This window comes from Amyelois transitella, chromosome 27 (genome assembly GCF_032362555.1).
Source record: "Amyelois transitella isolate CPQ chromosome 27, ilAmyTran1.1, whole genome shotgun sequence".
Classification (NCBI taxonomy): domain Eukaryota; kingdom Metazoa; phylum Arthropoda; class Insecta; order Lepidoptera; family Pyralidae; genus Amyelois; species Amyelois transitella.
Window position 1 is genome coordinate 5,364,546 of NC_083530.1, and position 19,603 is coordinate 5,384,148.

The 19,603-nt window shown below is 34.4% G+C and overlaps 1 protein-coding gene and 1 non-coding gene across 3 annotated transcripts; one reads left to right on the plus strand and one right to left on the minus strand.

The window, feature by feature from the left end:
- Positions 1-1,309: 1,309 nt before the first annotated feature.
- On the minus strand, positions 1,310-19,320 carry LOC106130386 (uncharacterized). 2 transcript variants are annotated; one of them, XM_060952034.1, is made up of 3 exons: positions 19,213-19,320; positions 5,467-6,869; positions 1,310-2,344 (listed from the first exon to the last, which is right to left on the minus strand). In XM_060952034.1, the coding sequence occupies exons 2-3, from the start codon at positions 6,862-6,864 to the stop codon at positions 2,132-2,134; spliced, it is 1,611 nt and encodes a 536-aa protein (XP_060808017.1). In that variant the 5' UTR covers positions 6,865-6,869; positions 19,213-19,320; the 3' UTR covers positions 1,310-2,131. The 2 variants fall into 2 exon arrangements, with proteins under 2 accessions (XP_060808017.1, XP_060808016.1); XM_060952033.1 differs by lacking the exon at positions 19,213-19,320 and adding an exon at positions 16,261-16,358.
- On the plus strand, positions 18,691-18,762 carry Trnap-agg (transfer RNA proline (anticodon AGG)). Its single transcript has one exon. It is a non-coding gene; the product is annotated as a tRNA-Pro (tRNA).
- Positions 19,321-19,603: the final 283 nt, after the last annotated feature.

Here is a 19,603-nt window from a genome sequence, read left to right on the forward strand (position 1 = left end):
GTCTGAAACATTACGTTCGTTCGTAACAACTAAAAGAATCCCAATACTTAGCGGAGAAAAACGTAAGTGGTGTGTGTCTGCAAGCTTTAAGTCGAAAAGTCAATCATGGAATAGGCTTTGAAACTTGTGTTTCTTCGTTTAGGCGACGGACTAGCAATCTGTCATCTGATCTCTCAATGAATCTCATTACCACTATCTATTCAAACGGGGCCCTGCAGGCCAACTCTTGAATTTGATTCGTACGCGAAATTCGATCTCGACAAAATATGATCTCGATCACAAAACGGTATTCTCGAGCCCAATCGAATCGAAATAGAGATCGAGTCGAAATCGACCTAAAAATATCTTTGAGATTATTGGCCCTGTAAGAATGAAGACGTAATAAGTAGGTAAATGCCATTTCAATTTGTGGGACCCAATATTGAACCTGTGACACCGTCTATATATTATTTCTTAAGGTTATACGCATCGTAACTTTCGTAACACGCCTGACATTCCTATAAAACGAGTTTGTTGCAAATGAAACAAGTTAATAATGCAGTTTGTATTAATTTAATGCAAGTTTCCAAAACGTAAAACTGTTCATAGTAAAATACTGCAAAAAATTTTGATTTCCGCTTTTCAAAGTAAAGCCAATTTTTAAAGATTCATAATTGCTTTTAATTAGTATTTAAAAGGAACAATGTTCAAAATAATATGTCCTTCGCTAAATTTAGCACTTGTACCTTATAAATAGACAAACAAATTACAAACAAAATACTTAATGATTTTTTATATAATACGTTATGTTATTTAAAGTAGCAATTAACATAACGTATTATATAAAAAAGGTGCCGTGTGGTTCCCGGCACTATTACAAAAAAGAATAGGACCACTCCATCTCTTTCCCATGGATGTCGTAAAAGGCGACTAAGGGATAGGCTTATAAACTTAGGATTCCTCTTTTAGGCGATGGGCTAGCAACCTGTCACTATTTGAATCTCGGTTCTATCATTAAGCCAAATAGCTGAACGTGGCCATTCAGTCTTTTCAAGACTGTTGGCTCTGTCTACCCCGCAAGGGATATAGACGTGATCATATGTATGTATGTATGTATGTATTAACATAAATTAGTTGAACTTAAAAGAAAAACATTTTTATTTATACAAAAACAAAAAAAAATATCTGAACATTCAATGAAGTTAAAATGATAACTTTTTTTATAAAACGACTAGCATACTTTACGCCGCCGATCTAGGTAAGGTTTTAAAATTTAATATACAATTATTTATTTAATTATAAAAATAATACAAAAGCTAAATAAAATTGATTACCTTTTTTAAAGAACACAAGAAAATAAAATGATGAATAAATAGGCAATTGCTATAGATAGGTACACAAATACTATTTTACTGATTTCAAACATTACGAAACTGTTTATTTACAACAAGATAACACTGGAAAAAAACTTTTGTACCAAATTAAGAACATCATTACACCATTTTTGTTTTAAAATACGATAAAAAAATAAAGCTCCAGGCCATGCCCTTGTATTTAATACGTAACTACCTAATTGTTAAATAGCTACATCATAAGTTATATTAAATTACATAACAACATGACAGTTACTAGAGGTATAATTTAATGCCATAATGCCCCATCACACTATCACTTTCCTTGTTTTCACTTTTGGCGGGAAAATATCAACTTGGTATAAAAATCTGTGTTCATTTATCTTTCGCGCCATTTCACAGTTTGACAGCCACGTGAAACGGACATCCGGACATAGTATTTTTTTTTGTTATATAATAACGAGTGTGTTGTAATCTAAGCATGGCAAGATTTTTTTTTGTAATAAATAATTATAATTCCTTGTGTTTTACTTCTATCATTATTCGAACAAAATTATTATTCTCTATCATCATTAATTGTATAAACTTCATTCGTTTTGCATTTTCAATATTATTGCATTATCTTTATTGCACATTAATAAAAATAAATAAATTTTACGATAATGTCAACACTATACTATTGCACTCAACATATTGCACAATCAATTAAGAACACACCAATAATGTGGCAAAATTCATACTTTCCAAGAATTGTTAAAGTCTGTCACTGGTTGGTGAATAGCCAAAATCGGCAACATTTGTCAGTTCACAGAATGTAGATCATATGATACATCTGCGTGGAATCCTTCGGGACCAGCTGTGTATTGGACGTTCTGCATTCTTCCGTCCGGGAGGAGCACGTGATAATGGCCGTTTGTGTTTTCGCCACTTTTGGCCTCGTGGTGTCCGAAATCGTTGCCTGTGTGGTGGTCTCGGATTCTGTACCCGAATTCGTAGTTAGCAGCGTATTGGAGCTGAAATTAAAGAAATTTTTAAAATACGAAATTTGAGCTCCTGTTAATTTTAGATATATGTGGGTTATAATACATACATATTATCACGTCTATATACCTTGCGGGGTAGGCAGAGCCAACAGTCTTAAAAATACTGATAGGCCACGTTCAGCTGTTTGGCTTGAGATTCATATAGTGACAGGTTGCTAGCCCGTTGGCTAAAAGAATCCTAAGAATCTCATGTTTATAAGCCTATCTGAGTTGGAGACGTATTATTTCTAAAATTCTTAATTAATAAACATGTGCTTATGAGAATCCTTGATTATTATTTCTTTAATACCGAAGTTTCGGAACATAAGTTATGGTTACCTATATACATACATTTATATTGTTTAAGTTTACCTTATCGGTTATCGCCCTGGTTCGTCTTAGTCCGGAAATGATTTGAACTATGAGTGAACCATGTTTTTACAATCCATCAATAATACAATAGGAACATATCCTATAAAAATACTGTTCTGCTAAATTGAATAGATAGTTTTTGAGGTAAACTAATTATATGCATCAAAAGCAAAATAATACCACACACACATTACGTTTAAGTACATTCCTTGCGGGGTAGACAGAACTAGCGGTCTTGCAAAGACTGAAACTATACTTATATAAAATAGTTTTATCGTCAATTTATAATTAAAAAGATTTCTGTAATATGTTTTCATATAAATATTACCTAGTTACTTATATTGTACATAAGAATAAAAAAAAGTAATTAATTTATTGATTTTGTATCATGGTTATAATTAATTAAGGATAATAAAACTAAAATTCAACAAAGTATACATAGTATTATTAAAATTACTAATTAAAAAAACTAAGTACAGCAAATTAATTTAGAATTTTGTGAATATATTGTACAAAGTATTTTGCCGTGTGGTTCTCGGCATTGCCGTGTGATTCCCGGCACCAATAGAAAAAAGAATAGGACCACTCCATCTCTTTCCCATGGATGTCGTAAAAGGCGACTAAGGGATAGGCTTACAAACTTGGGATTCTTTTTTAGGCGACAGGCTAGCAACCTGTCACTATTTGAATCTCAATTCTATCATTAAGCCAAATAGCTGAACGTGGCCTTTCAGTCTTTTCAAGACTGTTGGCTCTGTCTACCCCGTAAGGGATATAGACGTGATGATATGTATGTATGTATGTATGTAAAGTATTTTTCTTTAGCATGAGTTTCTTGTTAAACACATTAAATAAATAAATAAAAGCATTGTTTGATGCAAATTACTTAGTTTATTCCAACATGTTATACAGAATATCAAAAAAAACAATTTTGCTATTAACAAGTGACTCAAGTTAACTACATTAATAAATAAATAAATAATTTTGCAAACATAATTATCCTAATTTAAAAGCTATGAAAGCACATCATTAAAATTATAAAGAGGTAAAATTTGATTGTTTGTAATTAAGGGCTACTTTCATTTTCGTTTGTTAGGGCTTCTTCGGAAATACTGAACCGAACATGAAAATTCATTTCAAATAAAAAGCACATTAATTGCGACCACATACGGAGTATAAAATACAGAGATTAAATTAGGTGACAATTTTTTTGAAGTAAGAAGTAATCAGTACTCTTATGTACTTACAATAATGTACTTACTTGGTTTTAATTTTTGGCATTGGTATTATTAATGTTTTCTATTGTTTTGTTAATATCTTAAAACATTGAGGTATTTAAACCAGTTCAGTCTAATATACAGGGTGGCATTTAAAACAACTGCATTCTTTTAAACATAGACTATACCCATGCTTCTGAGCTGTTTGAGCCTATTTTTATTTAAATTAAACTTCATCATTTTCACATTTAAAAAACCCTCAAAAACTACGTCACACGCTTTATTAAAGACCAATACTACAAAAAGAAATTAAAACTAAACATGTTAATAAATGTCTGGAAAATAAATTATTTTTCTAGTATCAAGATCAAGTAAAGTACAGAGTTGTCGAGATCGCTCAGCTGAATGAATTGTGTCGTTGACCTCTGAATCTTACGCGTCGCTTTTCCGCCGGCCGGGGTGATATGACGTATTTAGGATCGTGGATTTTGATACTTTTATTTTTTTTCGTACTTTCTGAAATATGTGCCGATATTTTTCTTTTAACGTTTTTAAATATCCTTTAGATAAGTACACTTGACAGTTAAATTTATGCAGTTGAATTAAAAGTCACCATGTATGTATATATACAGAGAATTTTTTTCAAGACTGAATCTAAGTAATTGGTACTAAGTATTAATTTAGCTAAAATTATAAAAGATGCAATTTATGCAATTTCTGGAGTTGCTGTTTCAAACTAGGCTTACGTCTTGGATACCTTTTCTTGTGATATCTTGGATATGAAGGACTCTTTTGTGGCAGTTGGAAGACATCCAGATGTTGGATGTTAAGGTTGTGGTGACCAACTATACTTTTTAATTGAGATAAACTCAACATATAAAAAGGTTCTATTACATTAGGAGGGCCGTATTTCGGGGGAAGATCATAATTTGGCACACCGTACGATGTAGACTGTATTTTTGGATAAGAATAAGAATTATGTCTGGCGTATTGAGGGACGCCATAGGAAGCGCTAGGGTAAGGCTGATGTTTTTTATATTGATTAGAAAAACTGCCCAAATGATTGTTATTTTGGTATCCGACAGATGGTGCATAGTTATAAGGACGATCTAAATTAAATAAAGTGGATTGTTTAAAATTTGGCGCGCCGTATTCATAATCTGATGAGCTGAAATCGTTACCATATTCGTTTAGATCATCTTCGTCGTAAGCATATTCGTATTTGTCTAAATAAGAAGATTTCCTAGGCTTCCTACGTGGTTCTTCATAATCAATGTCCATAGCTTCTCCTACAGCGAATTCAGGAGTAGTCAAAAATGTTTTAATCCTATTAAGACTTTGAGGCAATAACCTTATCAGTTTCTCTGGAGAAGGCAAAGTAGTGTTTAATTTGTTTATGGCTTTGGCTGCTACTGACCTTATATTTTTAGGTAGTAGAAAAGGTTTGGTGTCTAATGGTGATCGCTTTCTTCTAACTAACAATGTATCATTAATTTTACTACTGTCATTTGGATAAATACTTACACTATCTTCATCGTAGGCTGACACTCCGCTACCATCTTCAGTAAGATGTTGGACGCCAGTAGGTTTTGCATTGTGGTGAAGATATCTTACACTCCCATCATCATGTGTGTTCAATTCTTTATGAAAATAATATTTTAACGGTTGAATATAATTTAAATTTTCATGTTCCTCTCCATTGTAGTGTTTAATTTCGGTGGGCTTATATCCTGAAGAAATGATCTGGCTGGCAACTTCAACTTTGTAATAATTATTGCTTTTCGTTGTAGTCGTATCAATTTCAGGAACTTCTGTAGCCACAATAGACTGTACTCCATATCCTTGATAATTTTCATATTTATTTGGGTCTTCAATGTCATCAACTTCTTCTGTAATAGGCGTGTGGTCTTTTGTTTCAGGGGTATATGCACTGGCATATATTTGCGGTTCTACCTGGGCGTATAACATGTTATCATAATGATCAACTAAGCTTTGGGTTGGGGTGTCTTTATAGAAATACAAATCTATATTTGAATCTAGAACATCCTTGTCTTCCGTCTGCTCTGGTTTGATCAAAGCATTTAGCGACTTGAGTTGTTCATGTGGATTCTTTTTTAATAAATATTTTAGTGTTTCTATATCTTGAGCAGATTGGTATCCCTGCATTGGACCATATTGTTTTGGATACACGTATTGTGTTTTACTCGGCACGGCTTCTGTAAATAATATCGTTTCATCTTTCACTTGTTTTTGACCAGTTAGCCCAACATTTCCATTAGGTTTGATAGTGACACCTTGGTCATAAGTTGGCGCAGGTGAAACGTAAACATTCTTATATAGTTTTGGCTGTAAATACTGGTGATAAGTCGATCCGTATGATCTATGGCTTCTACTCTTTTCAGTTTTGACAGAATTCTCTTTCGTTATCCTTACAGCCTCGGGTATCACTCTGATACCTTTCTTTAGAGGTTCTAGTTTAGGGCGTTGTCGCCTCATCACTCTAGGAACAGCTTTAGAAGTAACTGGACTTTGTTTCTCTCTAAGATTAGCCTGCTGTTGTTCAACAGCTAACTGATGATCTTCTTGGGAATCGTGATAGGCTTTCATGTAACTATCAACTTGAGATATTTGCGCCCATCTTTGTAACTGTGCTCTGTGCTGTCTCATTCTTTCGGCGTTGAACATGGCCTGTTGATGTTGCGCGTGTTGTCTGGCATTCTGTAATGAATTACCAGCTAGCGGATTCCCGTAAGGTAAGTTTCCGTTAAGTCTAACCTTATCGTCTATCCTGGCTTGTTCATTGATAATTTCGTACACGGGACTGCCGCTGTCTTGTCTTATTTTGGCTGCATTTGTGGTAGTTATTTGTAGGACTATAATTAATATCGCATTTGTGATTTGTCTGTAAGTATGTGACGCCATTGTGCCTGGAAAAAAAGGAATTATAACAGGTTAGTAATAATTTTCAGTTTGATTTGATTAGGGGTATATAGATATTGTAATAATTATACTACGAGTTTTGGTTTCGAATCTGACTCACGTAAAAAAGGATGAAAAGTTTTTCAAATCTTATCATTGCTGTGCTGTCATGATACGCATGACCCAAAGATTTAAAGCATGCTATTGTGGTTCCCGGCCCTCAAATCTCATTTTTTTCATTAAGCCAAACAGCTGAACGTGGCCTATCAGTCTTTTCAAGACTGTTGTCTCTATCTACCCCGCAAGGGATATAGACGTGATTATATGTATGTATGCAATTGAGGAAATGATGTGACAATTTTATTTTATATATATAACAACATATTTTGCCTGATAGGTAAGATTGACGTTTTTTTTTAAATGAAAGAAATAAATTAGACACGTTTAAAGACTTAAACTGTTAAACTTTAAACTTATAACCGATGCGAGAAATTCACTTTGAGTTAAGCACAATCTGTGTGGGTTTGTTCATAATATATTCCTGAATAAGAGTAAGTATGTACCTATTACATAGATTTCTCACATTTAAATCCCATTGTAAGTCGCTAAGCGTAATGAAACAGACTGCTCATCACTTTGCAAGTACTCATTGCATTTAAAAAGTCCACAATGATATAATATCCGTTGGCTTACGCAAATGAAGTACACACAACAGATTAGAAACTTTCTTTAAATGTGCACGAATCATGGTTGTTTAAACTGAGTCGTGTTTACATAAGCTACTTACTGTTACTTACTTAATTATTATTCATCTGTACGAAATCTCTTTTTCACTCTCTTCTCTTTCCAATGGATGTCGTTAAAGACTAAGGGATAGACTTATATAATTGGGATCCTTCTTTTAGGCGATGGGCTAGCAACCTGTTTCTATTTGAGTCTCAATTTTATAATTAAACCAAACAGCTCTTTGTTGTTCGTTGGCTATGTCTACCCCCGCAAGGGATATAGACGTGATTATATGTTATGTTTTATCTCTTTTTATCCGAGTTATGGAAAAAGGGTTATGCTTTTTGTGTCTGTGTCTAGGTGTGTATATATAATTCTGTTTTTGCTTTAACACTATGACAATATGCCTTTAAATTGGAGACAGTATGTTCGCTTCAAACATTGTTCTCACTTATGTTATTTTTGGTTAAATAATTTGTTATTATTCCACACTTATAATTACAAAACCTATTTTATTCTAAGAGTTTAAGTTTAATAAATTAAAATTACAAACACATGTCTGCAATATAATCAAATCAATTCAAAAGTAATCAAAGTGCCATATTATACCTTTTTATTGTGTTACATAAATACATAGTGTAAATATTTCATTACCGGTTTCAAGTTCAATGTACATTCACCGAGAAAAGTTTTTAAGAAAATGGACATTTCCTGCAAACAGGTTAGGATACGACTGTTTCTTTATACAGACTGTGGGAAAAACTAGGAAATTTCGTTCGTTGAATATTAATTTTGCAACCGACTATTAAAAAGAAAATTTTCCTAAATCCTACTAATATTATAAATGCGAACGTTTGTGAGTATGTCGGTATGGATAAACAAAAGTTACTCTTTCACGCAAAAACTACTAAACCGATTACGATGAAATTCGGTATGTAGGTAGCTGAAGACCCAGAATTACATTACGTTCTCTTCGCTCTTCAGACTACCTGACACTACGTACTCCTCTGTATCGGTCTACTTTTTTGTCTTTCCCTTAGCCTATCTCTTAGTCGCCTTTACGACATCCATGGTAAAGAGATTGAATGTTCCTATTCTTTTTCTATTGGTGCCGGGGACCAGGCAATAGATATTTACATGGAATGTAAAGTAATTCTATGATTCATAACATAACATAAAATCACGCCTCTTTCCCGGAGGGGTAGGCAGATACTAATCTAATATATTTAAACGAGCAATTCTTGTATATATATATAATCAGGATATCGGAAACGGCTCCAACGATTTTCATGAAAGTTACAGATTAGGGGCTTTTCGGCTCAAGGAATCGATTTATCAAGGTCCTAGGTTCGAGAAAAGCTCGGTTCCCAACATATATAAACATTTTAAAAACCGCGTTTTAAGAAACTATATCAGCGCCATCTCTGGTAGACCGAGCAAAGCTCGGTACTATGATTAACTAGAGGCCGCCCGCGACTTCGTCCGCATGGAAACCCTATCAATCCCGCGGGAACTCTGGGATAAAAAGTAGCCTATGTGTTATTCTGGGTCTTCAGCTACCTACATACCAAATTTCATGGTAATCGGTTCAGTAGTTTTTGCGTGAAAGAGTAACAAACATCCATACAAACTTTCGCCTATAAAGTAGTAGGATATGTCAAGAAAAATCAATGGCTACTCGGATGACTTCTCCACGCGGCTGTACCTCTAAGCTCAATGACCATGGGAGCACTTTCACTAACGTTGGCTAGTTGTCTACTTGTCTGTCTGTGCCTCTTATAGTGATTTATTGTGTTTATTAGACACCTGTCTTATTATACGATAGATTATGTAATGGATACGTTTCTATAGACAATAGATGAGATAATATTATTATGTTGTTATTTATTATGTCTTGTCTGTTTATTGAAATTTTACAAGTAATTTTTTTATGTCATTCTAATATTTTATGCGAAAGTTTATTTGACAGTTTTCACAGCTAATATTGCTGAACTGATTTTATTGATGCCGTGTGGTTCCCGGCACCAATATGAAAAGGATATAATAACTCAATCTCTTTCCCATGGATGTCGTAAAAGGCAACTAAGGGATAGGCAAAAAAACTTGGGATTCTTCTTGTAAGCGATGGCCTAAATAGCAACCTGTCACTATTAGAATCTCAATTCCATTATTAAGTCATACAGTTGAACGTGGCATTTCTGTCTTTTCAAGACTGTTGGCTCTGTCTACCCCGCAAGCGATATAGACGTGTTAATATGTATGTTTATATACCTAAGTATGAAATTTAGCTGTATTGCAAAATTCTCAGTTATGAAGTAATGAGGCCATCTGTGATTTATTAGTTGGTAGTTTATTGGACCGCCTAACATTTAAGATTTAATTGAATTGCAGATTTATGTGAGTACAAGGGTTATTAATCTATACTAATATTATAAAGCTGTAGAGTTTGTTTGTTTGAACGCGCTAATCTCAGCAACTACTGGTTCCAATTGAAAAATTCTTTTTGCGTCGAATAGACCATTTATCGAGGAACGCTTAAGGCTATCTATCTATATATATAAAACTCTTCCGTTACTGAGTGACTGACTGACAGACAACGCATAGTCGAAACTACCGGTCGTAGACAGCTGAAATTTGGAATGTAGGTTCCTTGGGATATGTAGGGGAGCACTAAGAAAGGATTTTTGGAAATTCAACCCCCAAGGGGGGGAAAAGGGGTAAAAACGTTTCTATGAAAAATCTTATTCCTTGGGTTTATAAACTTGAAACTTGGCATGAACACGTACATAGGCAAGTAAATATGTTTGACATTATAAGTTTTTTCAAACTACCCTCCAATCGTGATTTAGGGGGTGCGATTGGGTGACTGATTTATTAACGCACAGCCGAAACCGCTCGGTATAGGAGTCTGAGATTTTGAACAGAGGTTCCTTTAGTAACATAAGTGAGCACTAAGAAGGGATATTTGAAATGTCAACCCTCAAGGGGGGGAAACGGGATAAACTGAGCCGGGGCTGCGGGAAAGTTCTAACGAAATACCGTAGCCCCGGAACGCAAAGGGCAACTGAAGGAACGAGGTGGGTTTTAGTCAGTAAAAGTCTGACACTCCCTTCCGTTCCACCCAGAGCGGGAGAGGTCATTTGATGATTTCCCATCCTTAAAAAAAAAGACTTTGTATGACAACTTTCAGTCGTCTCTTTAACATACATAATAACATACATAATTATGTACATACATGCATAACATTAATAACATCACGCCTTTAAATCCCTATTTTGTGTTAACACTACCCATACAAACAGCTAAAAGGAAACAAGTGAAGAGACGAAATTTGTCCGCATCCATTTTCACCTAAATTCTTAACGTTAATGAGATTTACTTTTTATTATCAGGTCAACCTAATAGCCTCACATGTACGTATAACTTCGTAAGAATTTTCTTTCAACTCCTAACCGTTGAGGAGTTGTACCTTCCATCATCAGCTCATTCACATGGGATGATGACTATCAGACGCAAATACTTAAACAGATTTTCAGCCTGTGGAAGAAAAAGCCCTGTCGAGATCATTAAAAAACGCTATATATAACCGAATTACACGTGGGCGAAGCCGCGGGCGGAAAGCTAGTGTAAATATATGTGTGTAATATCACGCTGCAACTATAAGGAGCAAAGAAATAATGGAAAATGTGAAAAAAAAAACGGGTAAATTTATTTATCATTGAGGGCTTCAATGATGCCCAAAATAACTATTCCACCCGGATGAAGTCGCGGGCACAGCTAGTATTATACTAATAGTCATCGCCAATCACGACTCTTGGACCTTTATTTAAATCTACCTAGATACATAATTGTATACTAACGATTCGTTACACATTAATGATCATGCATACCCACTTAAAACGTCTTTAACCTTGCGGGGTAGACAGAGTAAATGTTCACAAGACTCGAAAGGGACGGCTTTTGAAACTTTGACCTTATAATTATGGCCTTAATGAAGAATCCCTAAGTTCATTAATGGATGTCACACTCATATGATGTCATTGAGAATTTTGGGATGAATGTATTCTAAGTATTATTTGAGTGAAGGATGCGCGCACGCACGCACTTACGTATGTAAGGGCCGTGTTTAGCTTCATGGAAGTTGGTACATACCTACATACATACATATAATCACGTCCTATATCTTGCGGGGTAGACAGAGCTAACAATCTTAAAAAGACTAACAGGCCACGTTTATCTGTTTGGCTTAATGATAGAATTGAGATTCAAATAGTGACAGGTCGCTAGACCCTTCGCCCAAGAGAAGAATCCCGAGTTTATAAGCCAATCCCTTAGTCGCCATTCACGAAATTCAATCTAATGGCGTGAGAAAAACGCAGTTCCTCAAACTGATAAGTATATGCAACACAATGCACAATAAACTCTGGTGCCGCGTACATAAATACTTTCAAATCACGATCTTAAAATTCACGATGCATGCTCACGAACAATTACAGGGAACTTGAGTTAACTATACGTGCAAGTATCAACTAAATACAATGTGCCGTGTGGTTCCCGGCACCAATAAAGAAAAAAGAATAGGACCACTCCATCTCTTTCTCATGGATGTCGTAAAAGGCGACTAAGGGATGGGCTTATAAACTTGGAAGTCTTCTTTTAGGAGATGGGCTAGCAACCTGTCACTATTTGAGTTTCAATTCTATCATCAAGCCAAATAGCTGAGCGTGGCCTATCAGTCTTCCAGACTCTTGGCTCAGTCTACCCCGCAAGGGATATAAACGTGATTACATGTATGTATGTATGTAAATACATACATTATACATATAGTCAGTCTGTTTTTTATCTCCGCCTCTGTCACTTAACTATATAACCTCGTCTTTATCCCTTGCGGGGCAGACAGAGCCGACAGTAAGCTATGACAGGACAGGCAGGTGGCCTTTCAGTCTTTTGAAGATAACTGAAATGTAACAATCTCGCTTTTCCATAGATATCGTAACAGGCAACTAAGGGAGATGCAAATTTTGGGATTCTACTTTTAGGCGAAGGGACTAGCAACCTATGTCATCATTTCAATCTCAATACTATCATTGCTGAATATGGCCTTTCAGTATTTTTAAGTCTGTTGGCTCTGTCTACCCCGCAAGGGATATATACGTGTCTTAATGCATATGTAAATAATATATTCCCGAAACAGTCATCACACCAAGTACTGATAGTAGTGGGAAATTGAAGTAATGAACTCTTAAAGAATAAAAATTAAAACAAAATAAATTAAGAACTTTCTCCATTTTTAAAAGTCGGTAAAAAAGAAAGCGTTTTATTGTTTTGTTTGTATGAAATGCACGTAATTTTTAGTATGTAACTATTATTATGACCGACTACAAATGTCCTTACTAAACCAGGGAAATTGTCAAATTTGTCATTCCACACGGAAGAGTGGATCAAAATTCTGACCCCGTTCCGTTCTATTACATCACAATTACGTAACATTTATTTAATGCGTGTTTCCGTACGCAGAACGGAACGTCATCTTGGAATTCGTCAACGCTTAAGAATTATTTTTACACTAGCTGTGACCGCGACTTCGTCCGCGTGGAATAGTTATTTGGGCATCATTGAAGCCCCGACATTGACGAACGTATATTGATCAAATAAAGGACGTCCTGGTAAAGGGTCAGGTCAAAAGTACCCGAAACCGCCGAGCTTGCATGAAGAGTTATGAATGTGGATGAAGCGAAGGAAGTATGCAGAGATCGTGGCAAGTGGAAAGAGGTAGTCTCTGCCTACCCCTCCGGGAAAGAGGCGTGATGTTATGTATGTATGTTGAAGCCCCCAAGGATGAATAATTAACCCCGTTTTTCACATTTTCCAATATTTCTTCGCTCCTAATAGTTGCAGCCTGATGTTATATAGATTTTTTCAATTCGAACCAGTTGTTCCTGAGATTAGCGGGTTCAAACAATAAAACAAACTCTTCAGCTTTATAATATTAGTATAGGTGGTAATTTTAATGTACAATCCTGAACTATTAAAACTTGTAATTTTCACTGTTTTAAGTTTTGTAAGAATTAAATGTATCTTTTTTACAGCACATCCTTACAAACCTTCGCATCTTTTTCATTATAAATGCAAAATTATGTCTGTCTTTGTTCCGCTTTCACAGCTAAACCGCTGGACCGATTTAAATGAATTTTTTTGTGCATACCACAGACCTTCGGGAGTAACATAGGGGTTTTCTGGAATTTCCCACGGGAGCGAAGCCCCGCGCAAAAGCTAGTTTATTATACCTATCAGTCAAAAGTTACGAACAAAGATAAACATTTGTCAAACTTTAGTAAAATTCGTCGAAACTGAAAATAATATGTTGCAAATGTAAATTTTAACAATACTTTTTAGTTCAAGGTGCTACGGAATATTAAAAGTTTACCGTGAGAAATAAACAAGAATACTTACAAAAATAATGTGAGAAACATTTATACAAACACACCACACCTCATTATAATTTCAAAATTATCTTTGACTATTCAACATATATATACCTATATATCTTTTGTTAATTAGGTGCTTATAATTATTTATGTGAAATTCGTTTAATGACATAGCCTTAAAATTAAACCTATATTTTTTCACACCAAAGTTTTCACGATATAAGTATAATTAACTCCTTAATTTCCGTTCCCGCGGGAATTTTGGGAAATTCTCTCTTAGTTCAACCGAAGACCACATATACATAGAACCTACATACGTACATACAGTCACGTCTATATCTCGTAGCATAACATTTTCTTCAATTACAACCAGTAGTTCCTGAGATTAGCGCGTTCAAACAAACTAGCTCTTCTATACTAGCTACTACTACTTTCTTCTATACTAACTACTAGCTTTAAATCTATACTAATACTAGCTGTCCCGGCAAACGTTGTTTTGCCATATAAATCACTTTTAAGTAATTTATAGTTAAAAAAAATGTTAAGTGTGGACAACCCTTAACACTTAGGGGTATGAAAAATAGATGTTAGCCGATTCTCAGACCTACTGAATATGCATGCAAAATTTGGTTAAAATCGGTAAAGCCGTTTCGGAGGAGTACGGAGACAAACATTGTGACACGAGAATTTAATATATAAGATAAGACGTACCTATAGATTTAAAGCTGATGAAGTGTAAAAAATTGCCGTGACATACGGACTTACGGACGGGCATAGCGATTTCAGCAATTTGTTTCGGAACCCTTAAAAATTACCTCAAAAAATCTGTGACAAGGATGTTTCAACTTCACTGAAAGCAGTGCGCCTTGAACACGGCGACCTGCGAGTGCCCACGCGCACAAATTATATGAATAGTGAATTGAATACATACCTAGTTTGCAATTAATTGCTTAACTTACATACATACTTCTCAATTTAACTGCGTAAATTTTAAATTTTATAAGCTGTTTGCTCTTTAAAAAACCTTCATGGCTGATTTTGGTAACATTTGACCCAAGGAATCACAATTCCATCATAAGGCCGACCAGCTGAGCGTGGCCTGTCGGTTTTTTCAAGACTGTTGGCTCTGTCTACCCCGCAAGGGATGTGGACATGATTATATATATGTATGTATTGATCCAGGGAAAGACTAGGCTTTTAGACGGCTTTAACGAACACGACTTACTTTGTCTGGTATTATACGGGGAAGACAGAGCCAAACGTCTCGAAAAAGTGAAAGACCACGTTCATTTGTATGGCTAAATGATGGAATTAAGATTCAAATAATAAGGCTTTACATACAACAATAGGATAAGGAAATATATACCTAGCTTCCTATATATATTTCCTGTAAATTCCTAGGGGGCACGTTTACGGGCAAAAGCTTTTTTATTAAGCATTTTGTATTACATACTTAGCATCATTCCTCGTAAAATAGAGACAAATTACTTTTGTAAAAAGAGAACCGCCTCCAATTAACGTACTACTTTTTTGAAATCTGATAATATTATATTTCTAACACCTTCTTCTTAGTGTTAGAAACACTTTCCTGAAAACCGCATCAAAATCGGTATAGTGAAACGCGAGATAATCGCAACATAGTACAGTATCACAAACATACATTTAAAATGCATGCCCATACTTTATATAAATATTGTTTTCTCAGTAAGTGATTTATTTTATGTAAATCTTATGAGAATAAAGTTATTCTAAACCTAAACCTAACATTTAACATACGAGGGCAACTTCTTTTTTGAAAAAAAATATCGGATAAAAGGGCGGTAATCATTAGCAATAGATACGCAATGAACAAAATAATATCAACTAATTAGTATGTTTCGCAAAAAAATCCATACCATGCTTCGTGAGTTACCTAATTAAATTAATATTTTTTATAGTAGGTACTAATCGAACAAAATAAGCTTTAACCTTAATATAAAAAAAATAAGAAACCTAAATTAATTTTCTTTCAGCTTTACGTAGTAGAAATCCCAATAAAAAATTATATAGGTAAATAAATTTTTTTTTCGTGTTCTCAGCTGTACCTTTAGTCGCTAAGATTGAGGTTAGTTTAATTGCAAAAAAAAATTAATCATCATCATTGCCATTTAATATTTTTTTTAGAAAAATGTGTTCAAAAATAGTACCTATTTACTAATACGTTACGTATGTATTCCAAAACTATTTAAAAGCTAATTACACTCACCCTTAATAAGATCCTAAATCACAATTATAACTTTTTCAAACAATTTCATTCACTCATTCTTTTTCATTCACTTTTACATACACGCGACCTCTTAGCCATGTAACTTTGTACTGACTCTGTCACACATAGGTGTATGGTTAAAAATACCTACTTTAAACCCAACTGAGGTGAAGGGAAAGATGTTCAACTTTGCACGTTTATTTCGACATACATTACCGCTTTTGTACGTTTAATTTGATTGAGAGTTGTTTTGCGAGAGGTAATGGATATTGTGTTAGGTGAATTTTTTGTCGATCATGGGATAATGGTCACGTAATTGTTCGCGGTTGGATTTTTAATTAAGTAATTCTTTTTCGTAGGGTGAATTTAATAGCTGTTAGCTGAGACTTCATCCGCGTGAATGCTAGAATTTCGTAACGGAACGAAGAAAATTGGTTCAATCTTTAATTTTTTTAGGATGTGGCCGGCTGGGTTCTTTTGTGTGAGTGTTAAAATAAAAACATAACACTTAGTTTGTATTCGCGTGTTACTTACATATTAGCGTATACTACAATAAACAAATTATAACAAAAAAAAAACATAAAACATAATAACAAAAGCGAAAGAAGTATGCAGGGTTCGTGGCAAGTAAAGAGGTTGTCTCTGCCTACTCCTCCGGGAAATATGCGTGATTTATGTATGAATGTGCAATTTCAAACCTTAGTGCTGACATCTGGTGAAACTTTTAAAAATGATCATATAATTATTAGATAACTTATAACGTGAAATAAAGAAACAAAATTGTGCATTGTAATAAAAACATTTCTGACAAAAGCAAGCGTAATGTGCCGACTTTTATCATCACATAATTTTATTGGGGTTCCGTGATAAATAGTTTAGATTAGATTTTTGAAACTATTTTTTAGCGCCATCTTGTAACAAATTTCTGTACTAGTCTAAAAATTTATTTTCTGTACTAGTCTAAAGATTGATTTTAATGAGCGTTTCACAGTTTTGAAAGCTGTATTTACAAACACACATATAATCACGTCTTTATTTCTTATGGGGTGGACAGACCCAATAGTCTCAAAAATACTGAAGGCCAGTTTCAGCTGTATGGCTTAATGATGGAATTGAAATAGTGACAGGTTGTTTGCTAAAGTAACGTACGCCTGACGATTCTTTTTAGCGCCATCTAGTAAGAAACTTTTGAACTAGTTCTCAATATATAATAACATCATTATTATCTTGCAAAGTTTCGCACCGATTTTCTTGTCGAATAAACTTAAAAAATTGTACCTTTCCTATAAATCTGCAACATTTGATTAACATCAGACTTAAATTAATGTGGTTAAAACAAAAAAAGTACTTTTGCAAGTAATTTAAACATACAGAACCCTTACATACTACAAGGTTTGCGCTTACTCAATGTGGTATCAAACAATATAGTCGATCACAATCGGTTTTTTAAGCTTGCTATGCGAATTTTCTCCCAACACAATGATCTGAACCAATATAACCTCATGAGAACGTTATGTAATGAGAAGAAAACGGTTGACCTTACTTTGAGGCATGTTCACGCGCAGAAGAGAGGTTCTTATTTAAGTTGAAAAGTTTGCTATTACAAGCTGAGGTTTTTTTTAAAAGGATGTTATTTTAAGACTGTTGGCTCTGTCTGCCCTGCAAGGGATATAGACGTGATTATATGTATGTATATGTTTGTCATTCGTATTTTTTTAAATTACATTAATTATGAATGCATGCTCGGTTTACCCCGTAAGGATTAAAGAAGTGTTTATTATACCTATGTATGTAGGAATTTGGTCACATGTGTATATTTGGTTCAATGGGTTATTAAAGGGTGTTGATGTTAACAAGTTGAGTTTACCCTAAATGTTACAAAGAGATCTCACTCAATTTCATCTTAAGTGAACGTGGCTTATGAGAATTATTTCCTGCCGAGACGTTTTTCTCTGTCTACCCCGTCAAGTTATATATGTGATTCAAGGTCAAGTTTAAAAACTTCGATCATAATAACTATGATTCGTTTCTATTTGATTCGTCCTAGAAATAAGGAAACAGATTGACTTAGGTATTAATTCCTATCTACGCCACGGTAAAGATTAACTATAATGCTTTATTCTACCTACCCGTGTACCGTTTCATCAAAATATGTCCGTTAGATTTATTGCGAGAAAAAGCAACAAACATATTCCACACATCCGTTCCTCTAATCATTCACATATCTTTACAAATACGATGGTAGGTATAGAATACAATTCACCGCCGAAATAAATGAATGTATTAAAAAAAGATACGATGACGTAACCGTTTAAGTTAAGGAAGGATTTGTAGATAAAATAATTGCCACGGAAGCGAAGTCAAATACAAAGATTTGGCTTGTTAGCGTTCATATGAAACTGTATATAAATTTCAACAAAACTCCCAGCCGGCTCGTTGGTCTAGGGGTATGATTTTCGCTTAGGGTGCGAGAGGTCCCGGGTTCAAATCCCGGACGAGCCCAAATCTCTTTTTGTATTTTTTATTTGCCATTTTAATTTCTTGTTTTCTTTTGATGTGTGCCTATTTTGTTTTTTATGCTTTTTACAGTTTTCTTAGATTATGCTATCTAACTCTCCACTAACGCCATCTAGCGACCACCACCCAATATTGTAGGGCTATGGTAGATATCTTAATTTGCGACGCGACGTGAATATTATTTTTAATTTATATATTGTTTTGTCATTTTAAAAATACCTTTATTTGATTAAATATTTAAAATAGGTATAAATAAAACAAATCAAAATTAATTTTTTTTTTTTTTTTTTTTTTTTTTTAGCTGTAGGAATTTGAGCGCGATTCTCGAGCAGTTACAGACGGATTTTGATAATCTTACAAAATGGTGTCATGACGCGGGGCTCGTTTTGAATGCTAACAAGACAAAACTTATAAATAGATATCAAATCACCTTACCTCAAACAACAGCATATCAATAACCTCATAGCGCACGATCATAACTGCTTGCATGACTCGTCCTTGGATAACTGTTGCTGTCCAGCCATTGAAATGGTATCAAGCCATACTTATCTAGGCGTAGTGATAGACAATAAGTTAAAGTGGGGCAGACATGTTGAACGAGTATGTAATAAACTCCGTCAATTCTTAGCAAATCTTAGAATTATCAGGGATCGCATACCCTATAAAGTTAAATTAATGCTGTACAACTCCCTTGCACATTCGTATATTCAATATGGTCTCAGTAGTTATGGTCGTACATTTAATACTTATCTTGATAAAATTTATAAATTACAATTGAAAATTCTAAAACAAGTGGTAAATAAAAAAACAAGACATCAATCAGTTC

Bases quoted from the DNA above. Each gene is read 5' to 3' on its own strand.
- LOC106130386 (XM_060952034.1), bottom strand. From the start codon at position 6,864: ATGGCGTCACATACTTACAGACAAATCACAAATGCGATATTAATTATA. The intron at 2,345-5,466 runs GTAAGTATTTAT...CTTTAATTTCAG, and splicing joins CAGCCTACGATGAAGATAGT to CTCCAATACGCTGCTAACTA.